At 35.2% G+C, this 16131-nt stretch overlaps 1 protein-coding gene across 1 annotated transcript; it reads right to left on the bottom strand.

The window, feature by feature from the left end:
- Positions 1–1415: 1415 nt before the first annotated feature.
- Positions 1416–2429, bottom strand: LOC145054856 (non-specific lipid-transfer protein 1-like). The gene is made up of 2 exons (XM_079003117.1): positions 2009–2429; positions 1416–1614 (listed from the first exon to the last, which is right to left on the bottom strand). Exons 1-2 carry the CDS (start codon positions 2350–2352, stop codon positions 1605–1607), a joined length of 354 nt encoding a protein of 117 aa, XP_078859243.1. The 5' UTR covers positions 2353–2429; the 3' UTR covers positions 1416–1604.
- Positions 2430–16131: the final 13702 nt, after the last annotated feature.

Genomic DNA, 16131 nt, shown 5'->3' with positions numbered 1-16131 from the left:
TTGATTTTTCATTTTAAATTTCAAATTTCTCATTCTAATTACATTAAATTAATAATATTAGAATAAAAATTGAAATAAAATTAATATAAATTATAAAGTGATATAATTTTACATATTTATTTAAATCGATGAATAAAATTTATATAACTAAAAAATCACTTAGTTAATAATTTATTGAAAATAATTGATTAATAATTTTAACATTTACTATAAAAGTTTAATTAATTTATGATCGTGGTTTCCACAGGTTATAAACTAGTATTTTAATAAACGAATAATTTTAATCTCCTTTTGCCAAGTGTCAGTCTAATACAACTCCTAATTAATATTATGTCATATGTCATGTAGATATATTAGAAAACTCATTTGAAAATTCAAAATTACTTTTTCTAATTATATGTTAAATTTAAAGTTATAATAACTTTAAAAATGTGATATATCTTTTAATTAATAATTTATTTAAAATGACTCATTTAAAATAACTGATTAATTATAAATTTTTATTATAAAAGTTTAATTAGTTTTATAATCGTGGTTCTCATGGGTTATAAAGTAGTCTATTAAAATAAATGAAGATAATTTTGCCATATGTCAATCTATAATGAGTTTGATATTTGTCATTTTATGAAAATTTTTAAATAAATAATATTTAAATGTTAATTTAGGATTTTTTTTTTTCAAATTTTAAAATTTAAAAGTCACATAATACTTATATTTATATATGTAAATTATTAAATACAATAGTAAATTACAATTAATATGTTTTCTTCATTCTTTATTTCAAAATTTTATTTTAAATAATACTTATTGTTTACATTTTAGTATTTTTTTTTAATTAACCCATGTATTACACCTACTATATATATATATATATATATATATATATATATATATATATATATATATATATATATATATACTATCTTATAAAAGAAATCGCACTATTTCTAAAAATAAATTGAATAAAATAATAATATTTTTGTAAGACGTCCAAATCATTAAGCTAATTGTACAACTAATCACTAATAAAATAATATTAAAATTTAAACAAACTCCTATAAATCTTCTCTTCCAAGGTTTTGACAAGATCTTTTTTCATCCAAATAAATACTCAACACCCTATAATTTGGTCATTTCATGAATTTTCTTTATTTTTAATATGACATGTTTCTAAAAAAAACTAATGATTGAATTGAAAATAATCATTCTCTATCGAAAAAAATTAATTATCGAAATAAACTATTTGTCGCCCGCCGCTTTGCGCGGGTAAACGGCTAGTATATATATATATATATATATATATATATATATATATATATATATATATATATATATAGAGAGAGAGAGAGAGAGAGAGAGAGAGAGAGAGAGAGAGAGAGAGAGAGAGAGATCTATTAGAAGGTCGACGATGAAAATTGTGGAAGGAAAATACATTAGAAATATAAAGGACAACAGAGCTACAAATACAAAGGACAACAGGCCTAGAAAGGGTCATATCTGAATGCGCCCTATATCATTTATTTGGTAAAGCGAAAAATCTAACACATGAAAACTCGTCTCCTTTTATCACTCGATCTTTCTTTTCGTCCTCCATAGATTACTCATTACCGAATCCTACAATTTCCACAGTAAGTACATTCAACATATCAGTAAATTAACTAGGAACAGTACGATCACATTTCCAGAAAATTTTTAAAGCAAAACTAAAAAATAAGTCATTAAATGATTTCAAATGTGTGGCTTATGTTTTTTTTATCAAAGAAACACATCAAGCATTTTTAAACCATGACTCACATTGTAGTTCAGCTAGTGAAATAATCAGCAATTTGAAAATGGTTATATGTATGTAAAAACAAAACTTGGATGGTTATGGATGACTACAAGAGTTTACCATATATAGTAGAATCGTTGATTGTATAATTAGATAATGCATTTTTTATGGGACATCGGGTAGTGTGTAATGAGTGTGTATTCATTAGTGATATATAAATCTTAAAAGTTGACATACTTGTTGCAGTCAGTATTGGGGCTGATCTTGTATGGAATTGAGACACCACATTTGCTGGGAAGGCTAGATGCGAGGGGAGCTTGTATTCCAGGTAAGGCATTATAAGCATTCTTAAGGCATCCACAAGCGGTTTTCTTGTCAGCTGTAGATTTAGCTGCACTGTTAAGTCCCTTAACACCAGCACAACAGGTATCCGGCACTGCCCCACCGTTCCTTAGGTATGTCAGGCAAGGAAACAAGCTGCTCGCCACCTGACCGCAAGACACGGCGGCTTCTGCATGGGGTGCAAACACCACCATGCAAGCCACCATCACACAGGCCATCTTCATCAACATACCCGCCATTGTTATAAATCTGGGTTCAGTTACTCAAGTGATTGGAGGTGTGTGGTGTTTTGGTGAAGAGAAATGTATGAAGGTTATGGGATTTATATAGAGCCAATAGTGACTTGATTTTCTGACCACCGCTATTTTTTTATAGGGTCGTAAGTAACTTAAAGTACTATTTTTGCTGAAATAGGAAAAATTATCATTATAGTAAATTCTAGACATCGTTTAAATAAAAATAAAAATAAAAATAAATCATACCAGAAATTTTTTGTTCATAAACGTTTGTCCTTAGAAGTATGACTTTATGCATCATTTTACTATAACAGCCATAATCTTTTTGATACGATAAAATCATTTACCATGCTAATAAAAGTTATATCACTTGTATGTTAGTGTGAAATCTTAAGCGCAAGAATGGGAACGTGAGAATTCAGCTATGTGAGATCAGTAGAGTAGTTGGGGGGTGGGTCATAATATTGATCCAAGAATTTATGAGGGGCTATTATTTCATAGGGCCTACGAAGATCAACTTCTAGTGCGACCAGATCTATCCACTTTAATGGGAAATAGATCTACCCAACCTTAATGTTATTCCCGTATATGATAATGAATGTGTTAGCATCATATGCACATTAGCGACTTGCTAGATCATTCTTCCTCTTACTCTAGGTTTTCTTTTTGGAACGGAGAAAGATTCTACGTAAAAGGCACTAGCCAACGGTTAGCAACAAAAAATATAGTTACAAGTCCAAATTTAAGAAAACATCAGAAGAAGAATACCAAGAAAGCCAATTTAAGTTATGCTTTCTTGCACTATGTTTAATCCAAACAAAACTCGTGGCTTTTATTACTCAATGATCATCGAACCAGAAGTAGGCTTGTTCAACACATTTCTCGCATTCCAAATGAGCCAAATAAAGGATGTTGCTGACAACATCCTAAAGGCTAAAGGCTAAAGGCTAAAGGATGAGCCAAATGAGCTAAAAAGAAGATACCATCCAACAATCTTACTACATTCTAAAGGCTAAAGGATGTTGCTGACAACATTGATCCCTTGTCAGTATTTTGACCATATCTCATGACTCGTAACTCCGATTGATAAGATTCAAAATGTTTTGGAAACTAAACAAAATTTCAGACGACTTTCATTTTTTCAAAAAAGCAAAAATGCAATCTCATTTTTTCCAATCTACGATTGTATTTGTTGGTCAAGGTTTTGTAGGCTCGAAAATGATGAGGGGAAGAAAAATACAAAAATTGTGATCGCTTTTTGCCCATTCTACTACCGCATTCCCATGTTGACGTTCAAAAACTGTTAGAAAATGCATCATACTTCAATAAATGCATTCCGAAAGATTTTCATCAAAAATGCGATCGCATTTTCTAATAAATGTAATCGTGGATTTTGTTTTCTTGCTTCAGAAAGAAGCTTCTGACTTGAATATAAATACAACCTCTTTGATTCCTAAAGCTCCAGATGACGAAAAAGACGATTTCTGAGATGATTTTCTTTCTGATTTTATTGATTTCTGAAGATCAAAAGATTGTGGATCGTGTTATACGTTTACTTTAGTAAGATTCAATAGTGTAATGTTTTTCTTTAATAGTTTTTATCAGATTTTAGCCACGTCTTGCTAGAACTCTAGTTTTCAGTTCTGCATTAAACTAGTACTTTTCATGTGATCATTTATCAGATTTGGTTTTCATTGTGTGCTTCTATCTTGTTGTTTTAGTTTTAAGTTTAATGATTGTTTGATTTTAATTCTTGTTAGCATTATCACCTACCTAGGGTTTAATTATTCTAGTTAATCAGTTAATAAAATCTGTAATTGTTCTTGTCAACTGGTAATAAGTAACAAGTATCAAATTGGTTCCGTGTTGGGATTTAAATCTCATATAAACTGAAATATCATAACTTTATGCTTCCGAGCTTGTGAAAAGTATTGTGTATTGCTGGGAATTTTACACAGATCTTAATTCAACTTTTTTGATCTTAATTAAGAGCTTGTTTAATTAGACAGTAAAAAGTTAATGTTAATTGAAGAGCTTGTTTAGGTTAATTTAATTAGGTAAACAAGATTATACTAGATCTTGTTACTTTTTCTCAGTACCATCATAAATAGAACACATTTTGAATAACCACATCCGGGCTGATTACATGAATAGGAAAGTCGCAGCAGAATAGAATTGGTTTTTATTATTGATTTCATTTAGTTTATTTCACTACAACTTTTAGTTTTAGTTTTAAATCAAAATACCCCTTTTTTTAATTTCTGTTTTGACAAGTATGTGACTTACACTAAGAGGCATTGACCATTAGGTTGTGTTTCCGAGGATTCGACCATGCTTCCCTATGCTATCCTTTAGTGCAAACAAGCAGTGAAAGTATTATTTGCTTAAATTGTACGCGACAGCGGTTTAACGACGATACATTCGGTATCAATGTCGAATTTCTCAGACCTAAAAACTTCGACCTTTCCTATCAATGTCAAAAAAATTTCAAAAATCTGAAAGCTTTGACCTTTAGAGCTTCGATACTCAAGACTTCGTAACTTCGACATCCAACACCTCCAAGAACAAACTAAACACAATATTTTTGGTTTTTCGAGTTTTTCTGAGGCTTCAAACAAAAAGACGAACAAAACAAAAATCTTTTTGAGTTTTCTAGGGTTTTCTGAGGCTTCAAAGAACAAAGAACAAAGATGAAAATCTTTTTGTGTTTTTTGATTTTTTAGGAATCCGACCAAAAGAAAAGAGAGGAAACAAAAATAAGATGGAAAAAATGTTCTTTGAGAAAAAAAAATCGATATCAAAATCGAATATCAGAAGTGAAGGATTCGTTATCATAATGAAAACTTAGATATCATGTCAAAAACTTCATAATTTTCATAGACTTCATTATCAAGTCCATGTAACCCCATATGTCGAATATTTTCACCAAATCCTTTGATGTCGAAGGTTTAGAGAAACCTTACACCAAAAAATTTACAATCTCGATACCCAACTCTTTTCTTCCCAAAATTTCGTTAATGACGAAGACACAGAGCCCAAAATATGCTTTCCAACAAATCACGCTTCCAAACACGACTTTACAACTGTACTCGAGCCCCAGTACCTGATTTAATAATACCTTTTAAGACCAACTCAAATTAAACAATTAAATGGTAACACTTTTCTCAAAATATTAATAAATTCAGGACTTTTAGCTTTTCTGGCAAGGCAAATTGAACAGAAATACACGATGATCAATCAACAGTCAATGCTTTCATCATTTTCCAAAAAAAAATTGTTGTTGGAGTTAAGGAGACAGTCTCTACACTCTGTGCAATACCCATCATATATATCTTTGTCTTTTTCTAACTTATGAGTAGTCAACGAATCTGATTAGTTGTCACAAATAGGTTGGAACACATTTTCTGAGAAAGCAATAGTACACACCGCTTTCAACTTTATCAACTTTTTAGAGATGTAGACAAGTCACTATTTACGACTTCTGACGAGTTGCAAAGACAACATACATCTCGTGTTGTAAGAGAAACACACGCTACTCAAGACATTATCAGAATTAGGGTTGGAATTGGTACGGTACCAAGTTTTTTTCTCCAAACCGTGTACCGTACTAACTATAGTTGGTATAAGATTTTAGCTACCAGTACCCTACCAAGTGTACTTGGTACCAATTAATTTGGCTACCAACAAATTTGGTTGGTATGTATTGGTATTTGGTATATACCAAAATTTTTAACTAATATGTACTATACATGTATATAAGTTGAATTTGTGGATATTTGGCCGTTGCTTCACTCGCTTCTGGTAGTATTTGTTTTTTGGAAACCGCTAAAAGGATTAAAAGAGCTCCACCCGTAGCAAGTTGCTAGAGAAAACAAATGGTAACAGTACAAGTACAAGGAATGAGAAGTTAGTATTCCTTTTTAAGTTTTAGTGTATGTATCACCAATCTTATGCACATCAAACAAAAAGTATCAAGAAATTTGTCGGTCAATGTGTTAGTTAAGTAATTCTAAGACTTGTTTGTTGTTATTCTAATTAAAACATGAAGATATGAGAACTCATATTTCTTTGTATTTATGAATTGATATATATATATATATATATATATATATATATATATATATATATATATATATATATATATATATATATTGGTTGGTACGGTATAACCGTGGTATTCAAAATTTCATACCATTACCATACCAAGACTACTTAATTGGCATGGTATTACCAGCCAACCATATTGGCTACCAAACAACTTGGCTACCGATTTAATTGGTTCGGTTGGTAACATGTTGGTTGGTTCTCTGTGGTACATATTTGTCATCCCTAATCAAAATCCAACGTATGCGTTTGAACCTTATGACCTATCATATATGTTATCTCCATTTGACCCAACATCATCTTCAAACAAATACATAGTTGTTTCCTCATTACCAATCATCAGTCGACATCAAGGATTTTTCAGACTATTCAAAATCAAAGCTTTAATCGAGACCCGTCATCCCAAAAAGAGATATCAACATTAATTGTAGATCGCATGGTTTTTGGAATTGTTCCTATTTGATTTTTATTTTGGGCCAAAGAAATATTCAGATATGGCTCAAACATAAGGCACACCGATATTTTTTTTAATGAAACCTTCGAAATAAAAAAAAATTTAACCATCGACTTGAAAATCCAAAATCATTTTGAACATGCATGTCGAAGTCATTTGCTTCCGCTCAAAATTAGCTTCGATAATAACATGCCATTTTTGAGAATCCACTCGGAATCGAGAACTTGAGAAAATGCCTTGAAAATTATTTGCCCTTTCAAAAAATATGAATTGAATAACAAAGATCCAATATCATATTTCTGAGAATAAAATGAACTTATTGGCTCTTTGGTGGGAACTGAAATATTACCAAACATCACATTGAACCAACCATGATACTTTTTCTCATTTCTCTAATAACGAAATTCGTCATCATGTCGAATTTGAGGACTTTCGACATTTTTGGCTATGAGAGATTCGACACCATAGCAACATTTGAAGACTTTTTCTTAGGCACCCAAATCTTCTTGACTTTGATCTTCTTCTTCTTCTTCTTCTTCTTTTCTTTTTTGACTTTTTCGACTTTGAAGATTCGTAATCAAAATACAAAACATCTTTCTTCACAACTTTGACATTGCACTTTTGAATCACATCCTTTGGAGTTTGATACATTTGAACATCTTGAATTTTGGTCTTTATTTAAGGTACAATTCCTTCAAATGAATCACAAGAACATGAACAATCTTCAGTTTGAGTTCCAATAGAATGAAACATTTTCACAACTTCAGGAGATTTACTTTGAAATTTGTCAGTTGACACATTAGATTCGGAGTGTAAATCTTATTAATCACAAGAATTTCCGAAAAAACTTTACTCCCCCTCAACATGAGCATCTAGAGTTATCTCCTTTTCTGGAACATCAAAAACATAAAGAACACGATGAACATCTTCAAAAACGTCTTTATGAACTTCATGAACAACTAGATAAGTTGAAGTACATTGAAACCATATGTACATGCATCAAGACGAATTCCTTTTATGACTTCACCTTCTTTCTTATTCCTTCTACTCTCATGATAAGTAGAAATCAATCGATCAAGTAAAACTTTATGATTTTCATGATCAAGAGGACAACCAATTAGTTCTCTATGCTTATCCATTTCACCAGAATAAATGAGTGAATATATCCATTAATGAAACCACTAGTCAAGGAATAAAGAATTTCTTCAAAGTTGTAGGTGTAAGGATAACCTCCATCCATTACAAACCATTTCTCATTAATTGTTTCTTCCATTTCAGATCACAAAACAAAAATATCACAAGATCTTGGATATTTTAGGAGAGAGAAAATGGATTTGAAAACAAGTTCTAGAGAGAGAAAGTAGAACTGAAACAAATTTTAAGAGATCAAGAACAAATCTATGAACACAATACGAATCTCTTCAACAAAATCGTTTCTAAAACACAAAACAATAATAGATTTGAACGGATTTTTGAATAAGAAATAAGATCTCAACACAGTTCTAAAGAGAGAATGTTAAATTTGAATGAATCAAATAATAATATTTGATTCTAGAACAATAATTCCTTCCAAAAACATAATACTTACAACAATGAATAACGATGTAAGATTCACGAGATCAGATTGTCATGTAGGATTGTTGATCTTTAAATAGTTGCTTAAACCTTCAAGATTAATCTCTGATACCACATGTAGGATCCCATGGAAATGACATTATGGAATTAAGAACAATCAACATGAATCAAACTGTAATGAAATGAACACAAGGTGTAAATAATTCTGTTTAATTAAGCTCAATTGATTTTTGGAATATAATTTTCAAGTTTACAAAACAGGAAATATCATAACTCTCTCTTCTAACAATCAAGACTACAACACTATATATATTTGTGTTATCACAGAATCCAAAATATATAGTGTGAATAAGGCCTAAAGTACAACCTCAATGTTCACACTAAAATAGATAGAGATGTCGAAGGTCCTTCCCTTCGATATAGATAACTCAAATGATCTATCTATTTCTCAAATGCCTTTTACACCAGAAATGCCAGATCATCAGATACAATATTTCTTAACTCAACAAAATTCTAAAAAATAGATTTTAATGTGAAAATGAGAGATTTGTATGTTTTGATAGTCTTAATGTGAGAATGACAATATTTCACACCCCGAATGTAGGCGGAAATGTCGAGGTTGCGAGATAAACATTAGATCACAGTTCACGACATATATTTAATAATTCAAGCATTACATTCCTCCGTAAATTTGGTACGAAGAATTACATTGTTGTCAATCTAACAGGCGATAGATACTAGAACAAGTTCTACAAACGTAAGTTAAAATGAAACAAAACACCTAACAGATTGGTCAAACAAAGAAATGTATTATTCCATGACACACATGGTGTGTTTTCTAGATCTTATGTTCCTAAAGATACATACATTTGGAAACAATACGTCAATAATAATGTTGGTGAGCTTTATAGGTTTTGAATCTATATGTTTTTATAATAAAAAATGTGTTTAGAATTATGACTATAAAAGTATAAAATACAACATGTTGACCCTTTTAAAATGCATACAAGTAAAAAGAGTTTTATTCATCGCTTTAAATCTGAGTGTTTTTATAATCAAGACTCAAGAGTGTTTTTCTTTAGACTGTGTGAATTATAAAAGCGTAAGGTGCAACATGTTCTACCCTTATAAACCTATACAAGTAAAAAAAAATTGTTTATGTACATAACTTATTAACCTAAGTTATAATGCGATAAAATTTTGTGTCGTGTTATAGATTTGTTTGTTCAATTAAATTCATATTTGACACTTAAACGCTTGAATATTTCTTTCTAGTTTATTCCTGCACATTCTAGAATGAATTTCTGGGATTATATTGTACTCTTATAACCGACACTAATAACTGAGAAAGCCTATGTCGGGCGCTATACATGGAAGTGCCTAAAATATCATTAACGTATCAGCAAAGTTGTGTAGTAATGAAAGAAAGAACAATTACACCCATTTAGTATTGTCAGACGGTAGTTGTAGCTATCAACCACAGGCGAGACTATCGACCCGTATAAATCTACGCAACCCGCATAGATCTATACCAATAGTTCCACGTTCCTCTTGGATTAATAGTTATAGCACAGGGGACTGATACTAAGTTTAATGTTCTTAGTGAATAAAGTATTTCTCATATAGAAGTATCATATTTATCAAGTCTAGGATTTTGTGCACGTATTTTAGTCTCAAACTCCTACGAAAGTTTTATTGACTAACTAATTCAAAACGTTCAAGAAGAATATCAAGCTTTAAAACGTAAGTTATTATGATTTCTATACTAGAGTTTTTAAGCTTTATAATGTATTTCCATCAAAATATGGGCAGCAAATGGTTGCATTTTGAATAAATCCATATTTCTACTAGTGTGAAATCACCCAAATCATATAGTTACAAAAACAAATATACTAACAAAGCAGTATTTCAAGCAAATAGGCACACAAACATACAACACATACAATAGGAATCACAAAGACTACAAACACATATAATCCTTAGTGTCCTACAGTATAGTGAGCAAACTCACCTCGCAAAGCAGCTCAAAAATCAACACATCCTCAAAATACCACAACGGGTGCTAAACGCCACCTAGATAATCACACAAGCCAAAACCTTAATCTACCTATTACGAAATTAATATATGAACAAAATCCACAAGTCAAAAGTCAACCCTCAAGGTCAACGGTCAAAGTCAACAGTCAATGTTGACTTCATCTGACCACTACGATGTGGTATTCCTTGGCTATGTTGTGGCCCGCATTTACCAAACAATCGGGAAAACATCAGCCTCCACACAGTGGTGACCTAGGACCACGTCGTGGTAGCTGGGGGGGGGGGGGGGTTCCAACAACTTAATGCATTAAGCTGTTTTCTTCGATTCCAAGAGCTCCAAAGCTTAGATCTGGTCCAAAATGTGATCTAGGATGATAAAGTTTCTAACTTTATCTATTAGGACCACCCCAAAAGGCCCAAAATCCAAATACCTAAGTTCCAAAAGGCTTAACAATGTAATATCTTAACCAATAAGCACTAATTCATAAAGTCCGAAGTCCATCCTTTCTAAAAGTGATTCTAGCACCAAAACTAACCTAAAAATTGGTGCTTTATAGACATGCATGTCCAATGCATGTCTTGAAACCATATTAGGTCAAATTGAGGGTTTATGACCTAAATCTCATGCATGGATTGAAAACCCAACCAAACTCTAGATCCAAGGCACAAATTACACCAAATTCCCAAGAGATTCATAAAGTTGCAAACTTTAAGAGATCTCACCATCCCAACAAGCAAAAAAAGAAGAAGTTAATGGGACAAAACTCAAGATCTAGCAACCTAGTATGATAAAAATCGAGTCTTGGATACTTACAAAGGTCCAGAAGAGTTCTAAGGTGAAGAATGGAGACTTTCTTGCTTGATATTTGCTTCTTTCTTCCTTTTTTAGCTTCAAGGAACACCAAAACTAGCTCACTAATGGAGGAAAGTGATTAGTGGTTTCTTTAGGGATTGAGGGGGATGATGGAGGATGAGGATGAACAAACCCTAGCCTCCTCATTCCTTTAAATAGGGAGCAAACCCGAAAAAATAGGGGTTTCAGTTCAGTCGTCCACCACGACATGGCCAATACTTCTATGTCATGGGGGACTAAATGAAACACCCAAACCCTTATCGCATCGCCACGTCGTGGTGGTGACTCCACCACGTCGTGGAAATCTTCAAAATGATAATTTAATTATGAATAATATACCTCAATATCCATGCATTATAGCTCTCCCCCACTTAAATTAGACTTCGTCCTTGAAGTCTTCTACCTCAAACAACTCGGGGTAATGCTCTTTCTTCTCGTCCTCCGGCTCCTACATCCATTCTAAACCCTTTCGGTGCTGCCATTCCACCTTCACGAGATCTACAACCTTGGTTCACAGAGTCTTCGTCCTATTGTTAGGGATCGCTACTGTTCTCTCTATATAATTCAGGCGATCATCCACCTGAATGTCCTCCAATGGAGCCAGCACAGAATCATCAACCAAACACTTCCCTAGATGAGAGACATGAAAAGTGCTATGACTCTGACTAAACTCCTCTGGTAGATCCAAACGATACGCCACGCTTCCCTCCCGGGCTATCACCATGAAAGGACCAATATACCTGGGGCCTAGCTTACACCGCTTACTAAATTGGATGACACCTTTCCAAGGTGACACCTTTAGGAGTACCATGTCCCCAACCCGAAACTCCAAGTTTGACTGACATCTATCTGCGTAACTCTTTTGTTGGCTCTGTGCAGTGTGAATTCTGTCGCAAACCTGCTGAATCAATTCCATTGTTTTCAGTACCACCTCCGTACTCCTCATGACCCACTAACCGACCTCACCCCAACATATCAGGGTCCTACACTTCCTTCCATAGAGCATCTCAAAAGGAGGTCGATCAATGCTAGCGTGATAACTATTGTTATACAAAAATTCTGCCAAAGGAACATATGTATCCCAACTACCACCAAAATCCAAAATACATGCCCACAACATGTCCTCTAATGTTTGGATAGTCCTCTCAATCTGACCATCAATCCATGGGTGGAAAGTCGTGCTGAAGTGTAGAAGAGTACCCAACTCCTCGTGAAATCTCTTCCAGATTCTGGAAGTAAACCAAACATCCCTATCAGAGACCACAGAAACTGACACCCTATGTTGTGCCCCCACTTCTTGAATGTAGATATCGGCTAACTTCTCCGCTAAAATACTCTCCTGGATCAGAATAAAATTTGCGTTCTTGGTCAATCGATCCATGATGACCCATATCGAATCCGCTCCGCGGACCATCCACAACAATTTTTTTGATAAAATCCATCGTAATCTCTTTCCATTTCCAAACGGGAACTTCCAACGACTCCATTTTTCATGAGGTCGCTCATGATTGGCCTTGACTTTCCTACAAGTTAACCACCTCTCCACATAGCAGTCCACGCCCCGCTTCATACATGGCTACCAATAGTCAACCCTGAGATCTCTATACATCTTTTTTGCTCCAGGATGAATAGAGAATCTCAACTTGTGCGCCTCCTCCATCAAAATCTGATGTGTACCACCCTAGTATGGAACCTACACCCTACGATGAAGGGTCAATAAGCATCGGCTATCATAATCAAAGGAAGCCACCTGACCCACTATACACTCACTTTTCCGATGCTATTCATTCATAGCCGCAACTTAAGTGTCTCGAATCTGCTCTAAGAGTGGGGTAATCTCCGTTACTAAACAACACATCTCATATTGGAGCAGCAACTGCCTTGTGGTTGAGAGGATCGACCACCACGTTGGCCTTTCCTGGGTGATAAAGGATCTCGCAATCATAATCCTTCACCACATCTAATCATATACGCTGCCTCATATTCAGATTCAAACTTATCCATCAGATACCTCAGACTCTTGTGATCCGTGTAGATAGTACAACGGACCCCATAGAGGTAATGTCGCCAAATCTTGAGGACGAAAACCACAGCCCCCAACTCCAAGTCATGGGTAGTATGATTCGCATCATGAGGCTTCAGCTGCCTTAAGGAATAAGCAATCACGTGACCATGTTGCATTAGTACTGCATGCAAACGTGTGATCGATGCATCATAGTACACCACAAAATCCTTAATACCCTCTGGTAGGATCTAAATCGGCGCCTACACAATCTCTACCTCGGAGTCTCCAATACCTCCCTCAGATGCTCTTCATGTTGCACCTGAGTCTTAGAATAGACCAATATGTCATCAATAAACACAATCACGGACTGATCTAGCATGGGCCTGCATACGTGATTCATGAGATCCATGAATGCGGCTGGAGCATTGGTGAGCCCGAAGGGCATCATCACAAACTCGTGATGACTATAACGAGTTCGATAGACCGTCTTCTATGTATCCTCTGCTATGATCCTCATCTAATGATAACCTAAATATAGATCAATCTTGGAAAACCAAGATGCACCATGGAGTTGGTCAAATAAATTGTCAATTTGGGGGAGTGGATAATGGTTCTTCATCGTTATCTTATTCAGCTCTCAGTAGTTTATACACATCTGATGTGACCCATCCTTCTTCACAAACAAGATCGGTGCTCACCATGGCGAGCTACTAGACCAAATAAATCCCATGTCTAACAGCTCCTGAAGCTGTGTAAACAACTCCTGCATATTTGGGGGTGCTAACCGACATGGTGCTTTGGTTATCAGAGTAGCACCTAGAACCAAGTCAATCTGAAACTCCACTTGCCTCTCTGGAGGCACTCCAAGAAAATCCTTTGGGAACACATCTAGGTACTCCCGAACAATTAGTACATCACTCACATTTGTCCTTACCCTTCTCCCGGGTATCCATCACATAAGCCACAAATCCATAACAACCCTCCTAAAGATAGCGTCTGGCCCTAGCTTTTGAATATAGAACCGACCCATGCTGAACACCCTATCCCTGAATCACTAATTCTCCCCCACTTCGGTTCCAAATATGTACTATCTGATTCTCACAATTAATCATTTCCCTGTTGGGGCTCAACCAATCCATCCCCATAATAACCTTGCTATCACGCAGGGGAATAAGAACCAAATCAATTGTGTACTGCTCACTAAAAAACTCCAATATACAACCGCGATGAACCCTCTATACTCACATAGGTCGATCATCAACAATCTTAACCTTTAAAGGATACTCTAGCTCCCTCGGAGGATCAAAAAACCTCTTGTTGAGCGCGAGAGATACAAATGATCGAGTAGCCCCCGATTCAAACAAAACCAAAGCAGAGATACCGTTCACAAGGAACGACCCTAAAAATAAAACACAAATATAAGCAAAAAAAATCAACATAAATAAAGAGATAAAGAGAAGATACATGCCCATAATCACATCAGGTGTTGCACGAGCCTCCTCGACTGTCACCTGGAATGCCCTGTTCCACATAACAGGCGCCTCCGCCTTGCCCTGACGGTCATTTGTAATCTACAAGGTCGTCAGAGCGGGTGTTACAACTGATCTTGCTACTGCTAAACTCGGACAATCGGCTTTTTTATGGCCCCTATGATTGCAATGAAAGCAAATCAGACTGGATCCTTGGGTGGTGGTTGTGCAATCCCGACTAAAATGCCCAATCTTGTCGAACTTGTGGCAACCTGAACCACCTCCCATGCAAGCTCCATTGTATGATTTTCCGCACTTGCCACAATGACCCCAAACTTGTTGGACCTTCGATCTCGAATCAAAAACCTTGGGCCTCTTGCCCGAACCCTCAGAACCCTGAACCTGATCCATCTTCCTCTTCTTCTCTATCTCCAAGTCAATCTCCCTCTATCTGGCTCTTACCACCATATCCTCTGATGTCCTACAACTGGATATACACACAAATTTCCTGATATCGCTCTTCAGCATATCATGATATATCGCCATCTTCATCTCCTCGTCTACCACAAATTTCGGAACCAATATCGCCCTCCCACGAAGCATAATACTGATCTCCGCCACCGTCTCATTAGTATGGAGAAGATCCTGAATCTCCCTCGCCAACTATTAGACCTCAATCATAGGTGGAAAACTCATCCCAAAACCTCATTACAAAGTCCTCCCAAGTCATTGACTCAACCGCCTCGCCTCCCAAGGCGTGACCGACATCCTCCCACCATGTTTGTGCTTTGTCTTTCAGAAGACATGATGCAAGTCAGACCTTTGCCCCCTCGGGGAAACAACTAGTATGAAAAGCGCTCATGACATCCACTAATGAACACCTACTCACAATCGCGTCCTTCTTCCCGAAGAACTCTGGAGCCCTATATGCTCGAAACTCTCGGAAAGTCAATGAGCAGGCTCCCAACATCGCCACCATCTCAGCACAAAAAACGCCCAAGCGTTCATTCGGAATCTCCATGATACCCTCCATGATCGTACTAAAGATCACAAGACTCTGCTCAAGAATACTGGAGGTAATGTATGATGAAATAAACTCCCGCATCTGATCATCCATATGTCCGGCCCCAAATCCATAACTTGAACCATTGCTAAAGCCTCCTCGTATGGCCACCATACTAAAATAAACCATTAAAACCATCAGAATATATATATATATATATATATATATATATACACACACACACACACACTCAAATAATCCCACATTCTACAAGCTTCCTGG

Source organism: Lactuca serriola, chromosome 5 (genome assembly GCF_051521515.1).
Source record: "Lactuca serriola cultivar US96UC23 chromosome 5, Lser_US96UC23_V15, whole genome shotgun sequence".
Classification (NCBI taxonomy): Eukaryota; Viridiplantae; Streptophyta; class Magnoliopsida; order Asterales; family Asteraceae; genus Lactuca; species Lactuca serriola.
The sequence above is the reverse complement of the archived record's forward strand: the minus strand, read 5'-3'. Positions and strand labels throughout refer to the sequence as shown.